This window comes from Rhineura floridana, chromosome 7 (genome assembly GCF_030035675.1).
Source record: "Rhineura floridana isolate rRhiFlo1 chromosome 7, rRhiFlo1.hap2, whole genome shotgun sequence".
NCBI lineage: Eukaryota > Metazoa > Chordata > Lepidosauria > Squamata > Rhineuridae > Rhineura > Rhineura floridana.
This window is the reverse complement of record NC_084486.1, coordinates 117,968,040-117,988,250: the sequence shown is the minus strand read 5'-3', so window position 1 is coordinate 117,988,250 and position 20,211 is coordinate 117,968,040. Positions and strand designations below refer to the sequence as shown.

Genomic DNA, 20,211 nt, shown 5'->3' with positions numbered 1-20,211 from the left:
TGCATTCCTTCAAAAAACTAGACACCTAAATGTTAGTTTACTCACCTAGTAACCAGCAAATGGCACAGTGTAGATCTAAGAAATATTGTACAGATTCAAGTGCAACCTGATAATTAATACCTGCTTTTCACTCTCTGGTTTAGTTTTGAAGTATCTAATGGGAAGTCCCATATGGATAGGGATGGGGGAGAAATTCCATCAGTTTGTATTTAAAGCCGAATCTAAAAAATTCAAACTTTCCAAAGCAATATGAGAACCAAAACACAGCCATCCTTTGAAGTGGGCATACAAGTGAATGTAATAGTGGAAATAACGTACAAAAATGCAATATATTAGGAGAAATTGCTTGCAAAAAGGCTGTGTATTCAAAACTGCATCATGTATAAAATTTTATTAGGAGAACGGCACACTACTGAAGATTTTTATGAGGATTTTTTTTTAAAAAAATTGCAAATTGCTGCAGAAATGTGGAGAACTGAATTTAAGATTGGGGAAAATGAGAAATGGAAAGAACCAAACTGACAGATCCATCCATCCCTACATATGGGCATGCTGTTAAGCAGGGGTGGGGAAACTTTTTCAACCCAAGGGCCACATTCCCTTCGAGACAAACTGCCAGGGGCCATATGCCAGTGCTGGGGGAAGGGGGAGAGGCAAAAGTAGATAGAACATTTAATGTAAATGTTATATGTATTCAGTAGGCTAGTTTCTACATTCACTCACACACCTTCCTCTGTCCTCCATCCAGGCAAGCAACAAACATTATCAGAGTTAAGGACATGTTCCAGTCAGGAAAAGGCATGCAGAGGCTGTGAAGCATGGCTGGGGAGGGTGGTGATGGCCTGTGGAAAGTCCTAAGGGCCACATAGAGATCCTTGAAAGGCTTCATTTGGCCCCCAGGGCTTAAGTTCCCCACCCCTGCTTAAAGGCACCATAGTACTGTTCTTTTGTTTTTTGTAGTTTCCAATCCAGATTCTTTTCTTCCTGCAGAAGTTGGCAAAATTTGGCAAACAAGGCTTCTACAAAGCCCACGTAGCCAAAGCTATTGTGGATATTATTCAGAGCAATGGTGGAGTAATGGATTTAGAAGACATGAAAAGCCATGTCACTGAAGAAGTCAAACCTATTGCTGCAAATTACAAGGTATGGCAGAGAGTGCAATGTTTGTTTGTTTATTTATTTATGTATTAATTATTTGATTTATATCCCGCCCTTCCTCCTGGCAGGAGCCCAAAATGTTCCAAAATGAGTGGCGATTATGGCATTTCTTGTAAATTAATTGTGCCCAGCTAGATCATGATATAGCAAGTCCCTAATAGAGATACAGATGAAACTCAGATACAGGGGACTCAAAGTTTCAGGGGTTTGTAATGCTCTCCTCAGTACAAGCATTAGGAACTCTGAATTCTTCTCTGAATTTCAGTCTGAACCATAGAGGAATTCCTGTCTTGCTGCCCACCCTCTCACTGAGTCTCCTGGTCCCCAACGCACCTTCCCTTTAAACCTCAGTCACTCACTTCCTTACTGCCTCTCTTCAGAATAATTAACTAGAATAAAAGACTTTGGTGGCCCTTAGGAAATGCAATAGCAGTAGCCCTTGGGAAAGAAATACGTTTCTTAAGCATCACCCTGGTGCCAGAGAGAGAAGGAACAGAACCATCCTCCTCTCTCCCCTTAGTTGGTGTGCCATCACTGCTGCCATTTGCAGCAGAGTAAAGGGGGGTAGTTTAAGGGGAAAAGGGCAGGGAGCAGGGTCAGCCCAAGACATTTTGTCACCTGTGGCAAAGGCCAAAGTGACGCACGCACGCACGAACGCACGCACACGCGCGCGCACACACACACACACACACACACGAGAGAGAGAGAGAGAGAGAGGGAGATGACTTTGACTTCAACACCAGTGATGGCATAGTCACCAACACAGTTGAGGAAAGCAAGTTCACTTAGGGAGTGCAGACCAGTAAGTACACATGACCCTGTCCTCCAACACCTCACCGTTGCCCTAGTTCCATAGCATCCATTGCCTGAGTCAGCTGTCTCACTGGTAGTACCAGTCCTGGCTGGGAGCTTGGAGGTACAGGTGGCTTCAGGGCCCACATAAATCTCAATTATTTCTGAAAATGAATTGCTTTGGAAATAAGATGAGCTATTTCCTTATTTATTTCCAAATGAGGGCATGCTGCCCATCCCTAGCCATTTTGATCAGTCCCATCTCAGGCTTGTGATATGTTCAAGTCAGACATGTGGCCTCATATGCTAACTACAAACTGTTGGCATGCTAACAAATAACTGTCTTTTTCATCCAGTGAAAGCCCCCTTTTCAAGGAACACAGCAGGAAAGGATGCCATGTATTTATTTGTTTTCATGCATTTCATCAACCTAGCCATTAAGGTGACTCAATAAAAGTTTATGTAAATATATAAAATCACTTTGAAATATAACAATTGCAATGGAATTTATCTTCAGAAACATAAACAAAATTACCACCTTAAAACACACCCGTGCCCACATCTTACAAGGGCTATTGGAGCCTAATGTTACAGTACTAATTTATGGTGCTGCCCTGGGCTCCTTCTGGGAGGAAAAGCAGGATATAAATTTAATAATAATTGTGTGTGTGTGAGTGTGTGTGAGTGTGTGTGAGTGTGTGAGAGACTGGCCCAAGGTCAAGACCAGGGTTCGAATCCCCACACAGCCATGAAGCTCACTGGGTGATCTTGGGCTAGTCACTGCCTCTCAGCCTCAGAGGAAGACAATGGTAAATCCCCTATTCATAGGGTCGCCACAAGTCAGAATCTGTCTGTCTGTCTATAAAAGCCTGGTAGCCTTCATAAGAAAGCATCCCATAGCTGGAGAGCCACAACTGAAAAGCCTTCCATTCCCCAGAGCACTTGAAAGTACCTTTTAACAAGCTTTAAACCTTTGATCCTTAATACATATATGTAATATTGGGCATGTCTTCAGTTACTGGGCTGATCAGGGACCAAAGAAACCAGTAAAGGAAGAATTGGGAGTGTATACTACATTGTGGTTCTCCTTTTGTGCTCTCTGTCCCTCCCACAGAATTTTCTATAAACGGGAATGCCTTTTTACTCAATGTGCTTCTCTTTATACTTCAAAGCAGTACTTTCCAGTGACATAGCCAAGATTGGAAAGAAAATGGGGTTTCCTTGCCAGGTCATTCTTGGGATTCCCCCCTCCCCTTTGTTCTGCAACCTCTGTTCTTTTTCCTGTAATTTTATTTTATATAGTCATAAAATTGTCTGGCAGACTCTTACCTTCCTCCCAGACCCACCCATGCTAGTATGAATTACAGACTCTGAAAACTGAAGTTGACTTTGGTTTCCCTGAAGATAAAGGGAAATATGAGGTGGTGGGATGCATAGTTTTTGAAGGAATGCACATGTGTGCGTGCACGCACACACACACACGAGGTAAATAGAAATATTCATGACCGGTATACTTTAATGCTTATTTGTACCTCTAAAATATTGGGCTCGTAACTAAAATACCCACTGGCATTATTACCATCATGATATGCACCTTAAACAAATTCAATTTAAGCCCAGTTACAATCTGAAAATGGGACAGTTAATGACACCAGTAGTTTAAATCTCAGGATCATCTCATAATATAGGGCAGTGCTTCAGCACAGAACAAGCAAATCCACATGTGGGATGGAGTGTTGGGAATTTGTATCCTCTTTACACACTTGAATCGACCTTGAAAAGGGGTGTGTGCCAGGAATGTGCACCCACACTTGTAGATTGCAAGCTTCATTTGCTAATATGTATGTTTAATGGTGTGAAGAGTTTTGTTATGTCCAACAGTTTGAGCTGCTGAAAAGAGAATATAGAAAACCATAATCTTTATTCATAAAATCTGCTCTTATGAAAGCAATGACTCTTGAAGCTAAAAGACATTATTTTGATCTGTTTTATGTAGCTGCTGTAATCTTTTTCTGTCCCCAACAGTAATGGATGCATAAAGATATTTATTTTTCAATTTAGCTTATTTATATTACTGATTTGATTTTTGTTTGTGTGGGCCTGCACTGTTAAAACTTTTTTTACTGTCTTTATTTCTGAGGAGTTGTGGGAGCTAGTATCTCCAGGAAAGCTTAGCAGTGTGTAATTTAATTATACTATCCACTCCATTGGTATGAGAGCAGATACGTCAGTCCAGTCACAGCTATATAGGCTACAATCCAGAGAAAGAAAAATGTCTAGCTGTGTATGCAAGTGATGCTTTAGTTCTTTCACGCTCCTGTCCCTGTAATGCATGGGAAACTGTTTTTGGAACTTGAGATTTTCAGAAGCAGTGTGCAATGCAATGAATATAGCAAGAATAACTGCTGTACAAAAGGAAATGGAGTAAAAATCCATTGTGCTTGGAAGCTGTTGAACACAAAAAACAGGCTCTGGTATGCTGTGGTACAAAATTTGGTCCAATTCATTTTTATTAAGCCATATGATTTTATTGCCATTGAAATGCATTGGGAATCATACCAGCATGTGAATCTGTCTTCGTATTTGGCAACTTTTCTGTGGCTGTAATTTGGGACCACAAGCCAAATGTGGCTCTCCAAGCCTCTCTATCTGGCTCTTGAGACTCTCCCAGGGTCATACCCCTCACCGCCCCTGTTCCACTTCCTCTTTGAATGCTTTTGCCTGCCTGCAATGTGCCTGGTCTGCCTGGACTGTGATAATACCTCTTCCTCTCCTGGTTGGGGAGATGTTTGTGGATGTAGAAACCTTTGTCATTTGTATTGGTAGAATGTAGCCTACTGTACTAAGGTAAGGATCACATCTGTTACTCCACCCACTTTTGCCTTTGGTCCTACCAATCACTGGCCTGTGGCCACAGAAAACTGCCCACAAGAGAATGTGGTGTTTAGGCTGAAAAAGATTCCCCACCTCTGCTGTAATGGATTCACTGTTTTGGAAACTCTTGAACACACCTGAACAAACTCTCTTGCTTGTTGCTCCTCTTGTTTGCTCTGAATGCCCATTGCCTGATTAACAATATAATCCCATGTGTGTGTCTACTCAGAGGTAAGACCCATTGAGTTCAATGGGCCTTTATTCCCTGATAATCTTGTAGTAGAGGATTGCAGCCTAAAACGCCTGTAAAATTCAGGAGCCTCCAACTGCTTGTTAAGAAGTGACTGTCTTCATTAACACAAAGGAGTGATAATTTGGAAAGTTATCGGAATCAAATAAGGGAGGTATGCACATAAATAAAGGGTAGAAAAAAGAGATCTGGAGCTTAAATCCAGCGTTTATATGTATGCTGCTCAAAGTTCTTCACAATATGTAAGTTAAATGACAGCAGGTTTTGGCACCTGCCGGTCTTTCATGAGTAGCAAATAATCTCAGAGCAGTTCTGAGAGTGACTATGTGGGTTGCCTAGTGTAGTGTGAGGAACCGTGATGCCAGAGTTCCCACATAAGAAAAGGAAATGCTTAGACACCCTATCATTAGCAAAGGTGTGCCAAGTTTTGCAGTGGTATGTTTCCAGTGCTTCCAAGAATAGCACCTTTCTAAACCCAGACCTAGTAATAAACCCATTAGTCATGTTGGGTGCATGCGCAGACACGCACACAGGACAATGAGTAATGTGTTTAAACAAAGAAGCAAAGGCTGGTAAGTTAAATATACATGTGTTATTCATGTATCTTCAGCCAGACCCTTAGTCCCTTTAAAGTCCTGTGTTCTTTTATATTCTTTGCTGTCAATTGCTTTCACTCCAGTAAAGTATTTCTGATTCCCCCCCAAGACATATTAGAAACATAGGAAGCTGCCTTATTTTGAGTCAGACCATTATTCTATCATGTTGTCTACACTGGCTGGCAGCAGCCTTTCAAGATTGCAGGCAGTAGTCTTGCCCAATGGGCAACTGAACCTGGGACCTTTTTCATGCAAAGCAGATGCTCTGCTGTTGAGCTCTAGCCCTTTCCTTGTTGTTCCCCTTACTGCTCCTCTCTTGCAAATATATTCTGCATATGGAGTGGCCCGAAATTATTTTTTAGATTTGAGAATCAGATGTGGATGAGGTAGTTGTTATAAGAAAGTATTTGTTTGACAAGGGCACAGAAACGAATTATACTCATTTATAATAGTGTAGAGAGAGACTGCATTGAACCATTGCATATTTAGGTGAGTTTGCTTGCCAATCACTTGTGTCATCTATGCCATGTGCTACAGGGTCTTAATCCAGTGATACAGGAAGTACTTTCATATAGAAAATTATCAGTGTCTTGGGGGAAAGTTTCCATTTTATTTATTATATCTTTGTTGGTGTTCTGTGCGAAGTGACAGCTATTGCTTTTTCAGGGTCTGGATATATGGGAAATCCCTCCAAATGGGCAAGGCATCACAGCTCTGTTAGCCCTGAACATTTTAGAAAATTTCAATGTGAAAGGTATGACCAGCTTCTAAAAAGCCATGAGTTCTATGTGTTGATCACTTCTTGCAAAGAATTAAAATAGACAGAGAAGGAACACGCCAATTGTTTCTGCTTTAGTAGGGAAAAAAGCCTTTCAGTCAAAACCAAAGCTACTGTTAGTCAGTGCACTAGTTTTCTGTGTTATAATCTGTTTTTAAATATCAAAATAAATCTCAGGGCAACTTCAGACATGGTACTGTGGTGGAGAACAGGATGTGTGAATTGCCCACATTTTCTGTTCACTCTGCAATGGTGCTTTTTGTCTGAAGACACTTTAACAGAGCAACACACATATCTGACCTGGTCTCTCACCAGCTGCCAAATGTGTGGGTGGGTGGTACACTGGGGAATTCTCCCCCAAGTGGAGCCCAGCGGAAAGCCCAGAAATGGGGTGCTTGGAGGGCAGCAAAGGGACAGGATTGAGCCTGCTCTGGATTTGTTGGATCCTGAGCCAGTATCACAGCCATCAGTGACCAGCATTGGGCCTGATCAGAACCCAATTGCTGAGCCTTTCTGGAACTGCTGCAGGTTCAGGTCAAATTATTCTACCCACACTGCTGTGACTGACGAGTGTGGCAGAGCTGCAGATGCGGCGGTGCCTCTGCCACTCTGCAGAGCCCTGGCGGTGGCAGAACAAAGTTTGGATAGCATCCTTAGTGCATTTAAAGTGGATAGTAAAAAAACCCCTGCAATATGAAATTCGTAGTTCTGTTCTTTTTAGTCCTATAGATAAAAAAAATAAGAAATGACTACCACCAACTTCAACTTTTTAAAAGCTTGTGCTAATTTGGAAAGCATGTAAATTTGGGGTTGCCAAGTGGGCCTATGGGCACATTTGGAATTTTGAGAAAGTGCCCTGGGTAGCAGTCACAAAATGGCTGCATATCCAGAAAAGCAGAAGCACAAACAGGACCACAACATGGTGCAGGCACGCCCCCTATCAGTGGAAAAAGAGGCATCTATATTAGCCATTGCTGTGCTTGCTCTCGGACAGAAGCTTTTTGCACCTCTCATCTGTTCAGAACAGGTGGGAGGGTGGGTGTCCAATGAAATGTGGGCATATTTAAGGGGATGTGTTCAATGTAAGAGAGGCAGCACCAGAGCAAACGGGAGCTCAGCAGGAAGAGCAAACAGTCTCTTATGCATTTGTAGGGGATATTTACTGAGACTTTTTTGGGGCATCATAGGAGATACTGGTGAGCACATTGGTGCCTGTAGGCACTGCATTGGCAACCCCTGGCAGAGATGGCTCAGTTGAATGGTTTCATTCCTTGTTAGCAGGAGAGAATGCTATAAAATGATTGTGCTGCTACATCCAAATCCAAAGATCCTTACGGGTACTTTAGTATTTGTCACCTTTTTGAACAGAAAAGTTGATGGTGTCCTGTCTTCCTTTTGTAGATCATGGCTCATGCTATTTTTTTCAGTTTTTCAGGGATTCTGTGATTCTGCAAGATGTATTTTAAAAACACTCACCCAGCAACTAGTCCTAAAGATCAGCCAATGAGATTATCAAGCTGTGTGCATTTTGATAACTGTGATGGACAAATGCCATTGTCATCACTGACTACAAAATGCTCTCTCCTCTCCCCACCCTCCAAATGCCTTTGCAAATTTGGAATCAAATAGGGATTTAAAACAAACAAATGGAAAGCTGTTCCTTCCCTTCCAGCAATGCCCTGTCATTTGAAGATTTGTTCCCCTAATACTGTTACTTTGAAGGATGTGTATTTCCCTTCTCCAGGGCCAAGGATACATCTCTCCTCCTGCTGTTCAAAAAGGAACAAATGCTTTACACACACCTCAAGGCTATCCTCATTGTTGCAAGGACCCTCTCCCACTTACATGCTAATCACTCTACTGTTTCAGGATCCATGCTATCCAGCTTGTGCCATTGTATCTATAAACTTGAAGAAGCTGCAAAAAACAAGATTGTTGTTATCTGTGCTGTACAAACACACACCATAGCCTCTCTACCAATCTTATTTGAGCAACCAGGATCATTGCAACCAACTCCTATGATTCAAATGGTGGCACAATTAGAATTTTAAAACAACCTTGATGGTTGAGGATGCTGTTTGTTGGGTTGGGTGGAACCTTGGCATCTCTTACTATTAGTAGAAACCTCTCCTCCCCACAAATGTACCAGACAATACCCCCACCCAATTGCCCTGTTCTATGCATGGCCACTGGCTTGAAGAGTTGGCTCTTGAAAGAGTCCCAGTAGCATTGCAGATGGCACTGTTCTGAAGCACATGAAGAGATCAATCAGGTGCAGGGTGAGAAGAGGAGATTCGCTAGGGTAGAGAGTGGGGTGGGGGGAGGAAGGAAAAGCAAGGTGGGTGGAGGTAGAAGGGAATGGAGGTAGGAGGAGGTATCTTTGCCTCTACCACCTACTGCAAATCTTATACGTTCTGCGTATAGAACATAATTTGTGAATGAGTTCAATGCAATTTGTGTAGGCAGCTGTATTTTGATGGATGAATGGTTCTTTTGAATCTGACATAATCCTTATACTGGTTTGCTTTTCTAGAAATGGGTCATAATACTGCTCATTATTTACACGTTCTGATTGAAGCTGTCAAAATTAGCTTTGGCGATACTTTCTGGTTCTGTGCAGATCCAGAAAAGGTAGCTGTACCTACAACAAAGCTCCTTTCAAAATCCTATGCCAGAGACCATTCAGAGCTGATTGATTTACAGAGGTAAGGTCTCTTTTTATGTTTGCTTTCATCTATTGTCACATTTATATCCCACTTTCCTTCAAGGTGGTCTACATGGATTTCCCCCTGTCCATACTATACTCACAATAACCTTGTGAGGTAGGTTAGGCTGAAAGTTGGGGACTGGCCCAAGGCCACCAAATGAGTTCCATGGATGAGTAGGGATTTGAACCCTGATCTCCCAGGTCCTAGTCCAAATCCCTAACCACTGTAACACTACAGCATTCTGATCCTGACATATGGTATTGGCTTTCTTTCAAAGTAGCTGCTGTAGTCTTGATGTTTACACATATTATAGCCCTATTTTATTTGCTATGGCCAGGATCCAAAGAGCTAGTTCAAGTGCTTGCGCATTCCCAGTGGGATATTTGATGTTTTTTTTTATGCTGCAGGCTACTGCACAATATGACAATGACTACCAACCATAATGACTATCACTGAAAGTCATTTCAGTTTTGAAAGTGCTTTTGAAGAATGGAAAGAGCCTGCTGATTGAGTAACACAAACCTAAACCCTTGTAGGCAGGCAGAAACAGTTGCACAGGTCTTTGGATCCCATTCTGTGAAGTCATTGCTGTGTTGTAATATATTACCTAGTTCAGAATGAGGAATTCAGGGGTTTTACATGTTATATTAAAGTTATTTTTTTATAGGAAAGCCTGATGAAAAATTGCATCCTGAAGCAATTTACAATGTAATAGCAACTTTATTTGACTTGTTAGTTACTTGTTACCCATAGGTCTCCAAGCCACTTATAACCCATTAAAAATATAAATATATAACACTCTAAAAACAGCCCCCATAACAGCCACAAGAAGATTGGCAGCACACTAATAACAAACAACATAATCTCAGTATCAAATGCCTGGGAAAAAAGATAAATCTGAAAAGTTATCAACGAAGGCACCAGGCAGGCCTCACTAGGGGTAATATTCTACAGACAGGGAGCCACAACTGAAAAGGACCTCTCCATATACAAAAGCAACACATACATAAAATCGATTCACATCCAGTACAGATATCAACTGGTATATGTATGAAACAATACATATACATACCATACAGATGGCATGGAACATAATTGCTTCTGTTTCAGGCTCAAGCTCTTTAAGTATTTCCTCCAAGCAGAGCATTCCATTCCCCCGCTTCCTCGACATTTTTCTTTTCCAGCTGACACTCAAAATTTGGTAGCTACTGAGCATGCTCAGTCTGCATTGGGTTTTTGGGTTTTGGTATTTTGGGGGGTTTGCCCTCTAAGGTTACAGTGTTTTGCTTTTGCTTTGTTTACTTCTTCAACATGTTCCCTCGAACATGCTGATATCTGCCTCTGATGACCCCATTTTGGCTACATAACCATTGGCACTCCCTGCGTGAGTTTGCTGTTGTGGGGGAGGAATGTCTATAGTCAAATACATGTAAAATATGTTACTAGAGTGAGGGAGGAGGGGAGTCACTACAGCTTCTGTAGGGAAATCTGTTAGCAGGAACCCTAGTATGCTACCTAGAAATCTCTTGTTCCAAAGAAACATTTTTTATGTGTATTGGATTTTTTTAACTGCTCACAGCTGAAGATGGGATGAGTCCTTCATACTCACAACATCAAGAAATTTAGTCAAGTTGACCACCATGCTTTCAATCACACGCTTCAAGATAACACATGCTTGAAAACCCAAGGGACCAATGCCTACAAATAGGGTATTCCTGATAGTGTGTGTGTGTGGCATTTTTAAAGTACCAACGTGTGTTCACCTCCTATTATGTACTTTAGATAAAAATGTTTGCTTAAAATTGTTGGCAGCCCTATGTTTGGGTTTAACCTCACAAGATACACTGTGGAAACCACTTATTTGATCTGGTCATTACTGATCATAAAAAGACTTACCGGCTTCTCCCCCCCCCCCGTATCATTTTGCCTTATCTTTTCATGACACACTATCTGCTGATTTAGTGGAATGTACCAGAGGGAGGAGAAAACTGTACTAGGCACTTGATTCAAGGCTGCTTTGGGATAAACTGTGATATCTGTTTTGCTAACATAAAAGTGGTACAGTCATGAGTGTTAACTGTGTTCAGGCTCATTAAGAAAGTAAGAAGAAGCCTATCTAGTCCAGCATTCTCTTCTCACAGAGGCTAACCAGATGCCCCAAAGGGAAGCCTGCAAGCAGATCAGTGTTTGGCAGCTGTGAAAAAGGTGAATTTCATGCTAGGGATCACTAGGAAAGGTATTGAAAATAAAACTGCCGATATCATAATGCCATTGTATAAATCTATGGTGCATCCACATTTGGAATACTGTGCACAGTTCTGGTTGTTTCACCTCAAAAAGGATATTAAAGAGTTGAAAAAGGTTCAGAAAAGGGCAATCAGAATGATCAAGGGGATGGGGTGACTTTGCTATGAGGAAAGGTTGCAGCATTTGGGGCTTTTTAGGTTAGAGCAAAGGTGAGTCAGAAGTGACATGACAGAAGCATATAAAATTATGCATGGCATATAGAAAGTGGATAGAGAAACATTTTTCTCCCTCATAACATTATAACTTGTGGACATTGAATGAAGTGTCAGGACAGACAAAAGGAAGTCCTTCATGCAGCGCATAGTTAAACTATGGAATTCGCTCCAACAAGAGGCAGTGATGGCCACTAATTTGGATGGCTTTAAATGTGCTTGCACTCAGGTCCTGCTTGTGGACTTTTCATGGGCATCTGGTTGGCCACTGTGAGAACAGGATGCTAGATGGGCCACTGGCCTGATCCAGCAGGCACTTCTTATGAAATGAGCACAATAGCATGTAACTTGTAGTCTGTGGGCCAAACCTTTTTAAAAGTATGCTTAACCTGGCCATTTTTACTTTGAAGAATAGTGTGTTTTCAGTGTAGATTTCCTGCCAGAAATGTAGCTGCTACTTGCCTCCAAAGAAGCTACTTGCACCATTGAAGCCAATCATCAGCTTGGGTGTGGGAAACTGCTGCAGGACAGTCGAATAGACCCCCAGTCTGGATCATGTTCCATGTTCCAGATCAGGGCCCTGTAACAGTTCGTCAAAATAAAAGCGGCCACTTTAAGCATGAGCCTGAGTCAGATTATGCCTGCTTTCACACTGCACTTTATTCCATTATTCTGACGATTTCTTACCTGGTAATTTGTGCATTATAGTTGATCTTTCACACGATGCGCAAGCTAGCTCCAGAATTCTAATGGAATGTACTGGAAGTTTAGCGCAAATTTTCCATGATAAATAATACCAGAAACAATCTGTTAGCAAGGCTGGGAACCCGGAAGATCACAGGAGTTTTTTGCTAGGTGCAGCTGATCATGTGACAGGCATTCCACCATGCAGTGTGTTCCCGCCCTCTAGTCACGCAGGTTTTTTTTTTCTCCTGATGAACGTTGTACTAGTATTCCGGCATTGGCACAGATAGCAGCAGCATTTCCCACACACACACACGTCTTGATACAACTAAAACAATTTAAAAAGTCAGGTCCTAAAGGGAGAGGGCTTGCATGGCGATGGGACGAGATCTTAGACCTACACAGTGGGGAACAGTGTGCATGGGTGAGGGAAGAAAACAAGCTGTGTGAAAGACAGTTACCTGAAATGCCAGTTTATCGGCTGAAAAAGCTGCTGTTCCTTAATGCAAGAGGTACTGCAGTGTGAAAGGAATTTTAGAAATTGGGACAGAAGTGCTACCTTTTTAATCTGTTAAACTAACGCAATCAGCCCCATGTGTGAAAGCAGCCTTACTAGATTGAAGCCTTCACCTAAATGGATGTCTTGCATTAATGAGGAAAATAAAAATGAATATAAACTCTAACAAAACCAATACAACCAAGTTGACACTATGGCAATGAGATTTTACTAGATTTTAGCCATCACTTTGCAAGGACTATGGGCAATGTTTGCAAACTGTGACATCGGAGAATTTACTTTATGACTTTTTACAAAAGGTGTTGCATTGTTGTTGTTTCCCTTCAGAGCGACTGCCAAATACAATCATGGAAATCCTTTCCCGGCTGGAAGTGACACTGTTTACTTCACAGTGGTGGATACCCAGGGCAATGCCTGCTCTTTCATTAGCAGCAGCTATATGGGATTTGGCACAGGTCTGGTACCAGATGGCTGTGGATTTACATTACAAGTGAGAAAATATTTTCCAAGAATGTGTGAATGATTGTACACATGTGGGGGGGGGATTGCTTTCATATTAGTTGACATATAGTGCTGTCCAGTGTATAACATTGCTAGTTCACACCCTAGTTGATCTAAAATGATGTTCACATAAAATCAGATCACATTACAAAAAGGTGACTATAGGAAGCATTTTCCCCACTTTCGGGCTGTTGGTGTTGGCTTGTTTATTTATGCACTGTGTAGCGTAGTTTGGAGAGACACTTACCTAGGAGGTTACACTATTTAGGTGACTTAAAATAATTCAGGATTTTTCACCTTCATTTTAAAACTGTACATTCAGTATATCTTGCAGTGGTATGTTTGTGGATGATGATAGGATGATTGCTGCTATTTTAGCATTTTATGTGGGTTTGTTGTTGTTTGTTCTTAGCCTTGGGTAACTATGTAATTTAGTACATTTTTTTTCCTATTTAAGACCATGAGGCTGTTTTGCCAATCTCTGCCTTTTACTTTTATTTACTTATTTTCAGAACAGAGGAACCAATTTTTCACTACAGCCTGATCACCCAAACTGCCTGGCACCTGGGAAGCGACCATATCATACAATTATACCTGCTCTGGCTACTGCTGCAGATTCGGGGGAGCTTCTGTGTTCCTTTGGGGTAATGGGTGGATTCATGCAGCCACAAGGGCAGGTACAGGTGAGTCTCTGATCTTTAGCAGAAGAGTTCACCACTTCTTCCTAAGCATGTTACTTGAAAACCCTACAGAAGATCCTTTGCAGTCCAGCTGCTTAATCAATATCGAAGCCACATGTTTGCTTACATTTAGAATTCATGTGCAAAGAACACATGGGTTTGGTTTTTTTTTTGTATTTCTACTTTATCTTGCTCGACTACATTATAGAGAAATGAGAGCATGCCTTCCCTCTGCCCATCCAGAGCACGTGTCCCACCTCTGACACCCCAGGTGTCCCTATGAGGGCATAACAGCAGAATACAGCATATCTGCATAAAATCCAATGAATGTAGGCTTAAACTGCACTATCGATATCCCAGCTAAAATCTGGGAATTGGCCACAAGACCTGGGAATACTCATATTGGATTTTACGTAAGAAATCCCTTTTGAAATGTTATGCCAATGAATGGACATCTGAATTGCTGAAGGAAGGACAGGAACACTAAGTGGATGAAGAGGGAAAGTGTTCTGTTTTCATCGCCCCTCATATAACTAGGTGAGTGTATTGTCTTATCCTTTCTGCATTGTTTCAATAAAATGAAACTTCCTTTGCTTCCTTCATAACGAAGCTAAAATATTATTCATCTTCAGTTGCTTTGTCAGTCATTTTGTAATTATTCCTGTAATTTGTGTGAAGACATTTGAGAAACAATTTTGTCCAGGTTGATGCTGCTTTGTGAACTAATAACTTCCTAAAGATATATTAGGTTTATGTAACAAGTTTGTCTTTCCTCATTCATTTTATCCCGTTCCATCCCCTCCCGCTCCCATATTCTTGTAGGTACTATTGAACATGCTGGAATTTGGGATGAATCCACAAGAGGCTTTGGATGCTCCTCGTTTTTGTGTTGAATATAACAAAAAGAGTAAGACTTTTTGATATAAAATGCACCTAATGAGCACACAGACTCAGTACATCCTCATTTTACTTTAATAGCTGAGAAATATTTAAAATATGTAGTTTGTCAGACAAGAACACAGAATGCTGTCTTATGGCAAGGTCAGTCAATTGGTCCACTTAGCTTAGATTGTCTGCACTGACTGGCAGCAACTCTCCAGTGTTTTAAGCAGCAGGCTTTCCCAGCCCTACCTGAAGATGTCAGCATTTGAACCTGGGACTTTTTGCATGCTGCAGCCCTTCCACACAACCAGAGTGCTGGTTATGCTGGCAAAGTGCTACATATTTGGAGAGAATTTTTCTAGTTGTAAGGATTTAGTAGTCCAGCTCTGGGTAATAAGGATTCTACTTTAAGTTATTTCAAAGTTGGATTCCATTTGTTCTCCTCCAGTTACACCCACAGCGCTCTTAAATTAGATACATAAACTCTTGCACTCTTGTACTGTTCAGATCAATGCAGCATGTTATATTTATTTATTATTAAATTTTATTTATTAAATTTATGTCTCACCCTCCCAGAAGGAACCCAGGGCGGCAAACAAAAACACTCTTAAAACAAAATACTTTGAAATATATTAAAACAAATACTATATATATTGAAAATGACATGGACTGCCTTCAAGTTAATTCTGACTTATGGTGACCCTGTGAATAGGGTTTTCATGGTAAGCAGTATTCAGAGGTGGTTTTACCATTGCCTTCCTCTGAGGCTGAGAGGCAGTGACTGGCCCATGGTCACCCAGTGAGCTTCATGGCTGTGTGGGGATTTGAACCCTGGTCTCCCAGGTCGTAGTCCAACACCTTAACCACTATACCACACTGGCTCTCCATGTAAAACATTAAAAGCTTTACAAACAGATTAAAACAAAGCATCTTTAAAAACATCTTTTGAAAAAGAAGCAGCTTTAAAAACATCTTAAAAAGCGATTCCAACAGAGACTCAGACTGGGATAAAGGTCTCTGCATAAAAGGCTTGTTGAACAAGGAATGTCTTCAGTAGGCATCGACAGAAACAGAGATGGTGCCTGTCTAATATTTAAGGGGAGGGAATTACAGAGTGTTGGTGCCATAACACTAAAGGTACGCTTCCTATGTTGTGTGGAACTGACCTCCTGATAAGATTGTATCTGCAGGAGGCCCTCACCTGCAGAGAGCAGTGACCGACTGGTTATATAGTCATATATATTATGACTCTAACTTCACCTTTGTCTCTTATTGAATTTAATCTCTTCATTTATATCTCTCATTGTCTGTCATTTGCCTCTTCTGCTTTGCAGCTGCTATTGAGGGGTTTGCTATATGCATGCACGCACGTACACATGTGCGCACTCACATACACGGTATAGAGAAGCAACAAGTAATAAATGTCAAGCTAATGTTTAATCTTCCGTCCTTTTCTTTCTTCCTCACAAGCAGATGCACTTTGGGTTATGTATTCCAGCCTGCTATTTCAAACAGCAGGCTGAGGTATTTCTCCACAATAGGCAAGTTGATGCCTGCAGTCTTCCTTGTGATATCAAAGAAAGCTTATGAAAAACAGTCAGAGACTTAGTATATCTTTAGTTACACAGGAGTAGCCATGATAGTCTGCTGAAGCAAAACCAACATGAACATCTGTGGGTTTACACCTCATACAAATGGTTTGTCTTTAAGCTGCCAGAGGAGTGCTCTATTGGTTTTGCTGTAAGAGACTACCATGCCTTATTATGATGTAATTAAAGATACTACAGAAGCTCATGCCACTATATATCAGTGTTTTCCAACAAGGCATCCTCCACATTGGACTACAACTCTCCTCAGTCCCAGTCAGCACACCTGATGTAGGATAATGACTGTGGCTGATGGGAGTTATAGTCCAAAACATCTGGAGGGCACCAGGTTGGAGAAGGCTGAATATATATTAAAATATTTACTGTGCCACAGGATCCTTTGCTGCATTTACCTCTTTTTATACAAACATTGAATTGGAAAGTATCCTGTTGATTCATGTACTACAGCCTGTTGCCTTAAGATAGGATGTGATATAGTGAAATCCTATATGTATTTCCTCAGAAATAAGCTACTGTGGTCAACAGGGCTTAATCTTAGGTAGATATATGTAGAATTGTAGTCTTAAAGCATCCCTTGAAATTTCCCACCTAGTTGTCCCCTGTGTTACAGAGACCCGACTGGCCTCAACCAGAAATTGGGCATTTGGGCTTGCCAGTTCCATGCCATGGAACACTCTTCCAGCAGAGATTCAGCAGACATCCTCAGTGCTGACTTTCAAGCACCTCTTGAAGACTTTTTTAGGCTGAGAGGCCTATGCAGTTGTTTTTTAAAAAAATTATAGCCCGCCATTTTAATTATTGTTCTGTTAAAAAAAGTGTTTTTTTGTTGCCCTGATGTCTTGTGAGAGGGTGGTATATAAATTCTTCTGTAAATAAATAAGCCACTGTGCCTCCTTATTATGAAGTTATTAAATTTCATGCTGACCCTTCTTCATCTGGCTCAAATCCATAATTTCCTACTGGACAGAGTAAAACAAAGTGTCCCTCCAAAGAGCCTTTTGAATTATGTTAGCATTAAACTTCTTCTAGGTATGGTCAAGGGATGATGGGAGGTATAGTCCAACAAAATGTTGAGGGCCACAGGTTCCCCATCCCTGCCCTAAATGTATGAGCGACAGCTGTCACCACCCAGAGAGGGGTGGTATTCTTTAGCTTCTCATGTACATGCATGCAGTGTTCGAGGGTGGTAGCCCGGGAGAGGGCATTCTTTGTGGCAGCCCCTAAGCTGTGGAATTCACTTCCTCTGAAGGTGCATCTGGCACCTTCATTGTATAGCTTTTGTCACATGTTGAAAATGCACCTCTTTACCCTTGCCTTTGACACCTGACATCTATATCAGGACCTAACCTATTCTTCTGATTGTAAATCGTTTTAACTGATTTTAATATTGTATTTTTACACTGTTGTAACCCATCATCTTATGATGAAGGATGGTGAAGGGTGGGTAAGAAATCATCATCATACCCAGCAATGGTGCATCCTCTCCTTCCCTCAGTTCCCAAGAGGGTACACTGTGATTGGCACTTAGCTGGCCCCTACAACTGTTTGCTTCTCCATGCAGTGTTAACTGTCATGAAATAACTTTAAAGCTGCTGCTCCTAGTCATTTGTTTTCATCCCTAGTTCAGGTGAAATTGGTTAGAATATTCTATTTACTTCTAGTGAGACCATGGTTTAGTCCCCAAAATCGGTACTTTAGTTCAGTTCTTAGTCTTTGGGGGCAAATGATATTTACAAAATAGTTTTCCGTTCATACAGTATTGCTTATCCAGTTAAATCCTTGAATGCTGTTCTTTCATACAGCAGATGCATGGTTTGTGTTCTTGGAAGATGGCATCCCTCGGCATATTACCGAAGCATTGAGAGCCAAGGATCATACTGTTATGGCACACGTAACTGGGCACAGCAGGAGCATGTTTGGACGAGGTCAAATTGTCACCAAAGGAGACTGGTGGAGGCACTGGAGAAAAATGTCTTCAAACAACGTATTGTGGGCTGGGTCTGATCCTCGAGCTGATGGTTGTGCATTGGGATACTAGCACTGAAGAAAGAACTGGCTGTGTGTTAAGTGGAGATCAATCAATTTCAAAATCAAAACTCAAATTTCAACATGTATCAAAATGACATTGTGTGTGTGTGGGGGGGGAATGGAACAAAAGCATCTTGTTCCATTGCCATAATTTGATAATAGAGCACATGTTTTGCATGTAGATCTCTCAGGTTCAGTCATAGGTATCTCTGTCTGCGACCATGGGGAAGAGTCCAGCTATCAATCAAGGAGTGCAGAACTTTTTTCAGCCCAAAAGCTTAATTTCCTCATAGGCAACCTTCTGGAGAAGCCACATGCCAGTCATGGGTGGCTAGGGACAGAGGGAAAAGTGCATTGGATTTAAAATAGTCTATATTCCAGCTATGCAAAAGTCAAGAGTTTTCTACTCACATTCAGACAGCTGTCCATCCAGGGGCTAGCCCTACCATTAGGCAAACTGAGGCAATTAGACACATATGGAATTGCTGTCCCACCTGCCACTGCCTGCTCCTGCCACTACCCATTTGTCTGGTGAGGCTGTCTGTTTCCACATCCTCCCCAATTCTAGGGCCAAGGGGGTTCTTCTCTCAGAACAAAGCACTCTGGGCAGCGTGGCTGTGAAAGTGCCTGCATCTGATTATGTCTAGAATTAGGGCTGAAAATTTAAATTTACTGTTTTTTTTTACAACACTCCAGAATTTGTGTTCATGACAAATATATAACCACCTTAACAAAAACAGGAGGCAGGGCAATCAGTACTAAAATTATTAATATTGACTGGTGATTTCTTCCCCTGCCTCTTAAACCTTTTTCTGGAAGCCATTTTGCCACCCTGGGCTCCCGCTGGTGGCGGGGGGGACAGGATATAAATCAAATAATAAATAAATAATTTTACAGCATATGTGCATTTCATATACATGTGTGATAAACCACTCGTGGTACATTTTGAGACAACTTGGTATTTCATGTTTTGTTTTAATTCAGTTCAATTTAATTATTTTAATTTTAATTGAGTTTCTAGGTAGACAAATCCATGGAAAACCCCTTTCAGTATTGCCCATGATTCTTACTGTCAAATTTCTGAAATAAATTTTATAGCATGTTCTGGTATCATTTATTACTTAATAAAAAGTCTTCTATTAGTGGCACTGCATGTATCTAGATATCATTGTAATAAGCAGCTTGTTGTCCTGGTGTTACTGACAGCAACAGAACTTAATTACCATATTTTGAGCACAGTTCAAGAATAGTGCAAGTGTTATGTGTGCACAGAAGTGTGGGTTTGCAGTTCTCAAACAGCAACATCCCAAACAGTAGCCTTCCGCAAACCAATGTAATAAGATAAAGTATTTCAATGCATTTTCAGATGAAGAGTATGTTGAAAAATTAAGGCCAGACGCACAGACAGCAATTCCAGAACAATGTTCTGTACTGAAAGCTGGCCTGCTTGATGAAATTATGGGTCCTGGGTATCTGCATTCTGTGTGGTCCCGAGGGATGGTCTGAAGGCACATGGTGCAATAATTTTGTTGAAACTAAGTAGGAGTCGGTCTGGTTAGTGTCTAGGTGGGAGACTCCCTGGGAACCTTATGTATGCTCCCTTAAATTCCCTAAAAGGTGAGATATAATTAAATAATGGACACAGAGGTTATCTGCCTTTGGTGAGCATCGCCAGCAGAGTTAAAATGTGTGTTTGT

The 20,211-nt window shown here is 41.3% G+C and overlaps 1 protein-coding gene across 1 annotated transcript in view; it reads left to right on the top strand.

Moving 5' to 3' along the window:
• LOC133388510 (glutathione hydrolase-like YwrD proenzyme) overlaps positions 1-19,583 on the top strand; it is a 43,014-nt gene extending 23,431 nt beyond the window's left edge. Inside the window, exons 5-11 of the mRNA XM_061634475.1 lie at positions 991-1,143; positions 6,337-6,424; positions 8,982-9,153; positions 13,144-13,306; positions 13,830-14,000; positions 14,820-14,904; positions 18,289-19,583. Coding sequence (XP_061490459.1) covers positions 991-1,143; positions 6,337-6,424; positions 8,982-9,153; positions 13,144-13,306; positions 13,830-14,000; positions 14,820-14,904; positions 18,289-18,524 — 1,068 coding nt within the window. The 3' untranslated portion in view covers positions 18,525-19,583. The remainder of the gene's footprint in view (positions 1-990; positions 1,144-6,336; positions 6,425-8,981; positions 9,154-13,143; positions 13,307-13,829; positions 14,001-14,819; positions 14,905-18,288) is intronic.
• Positions 19,584-20,211: the final 628 nt, after the last annotated feature.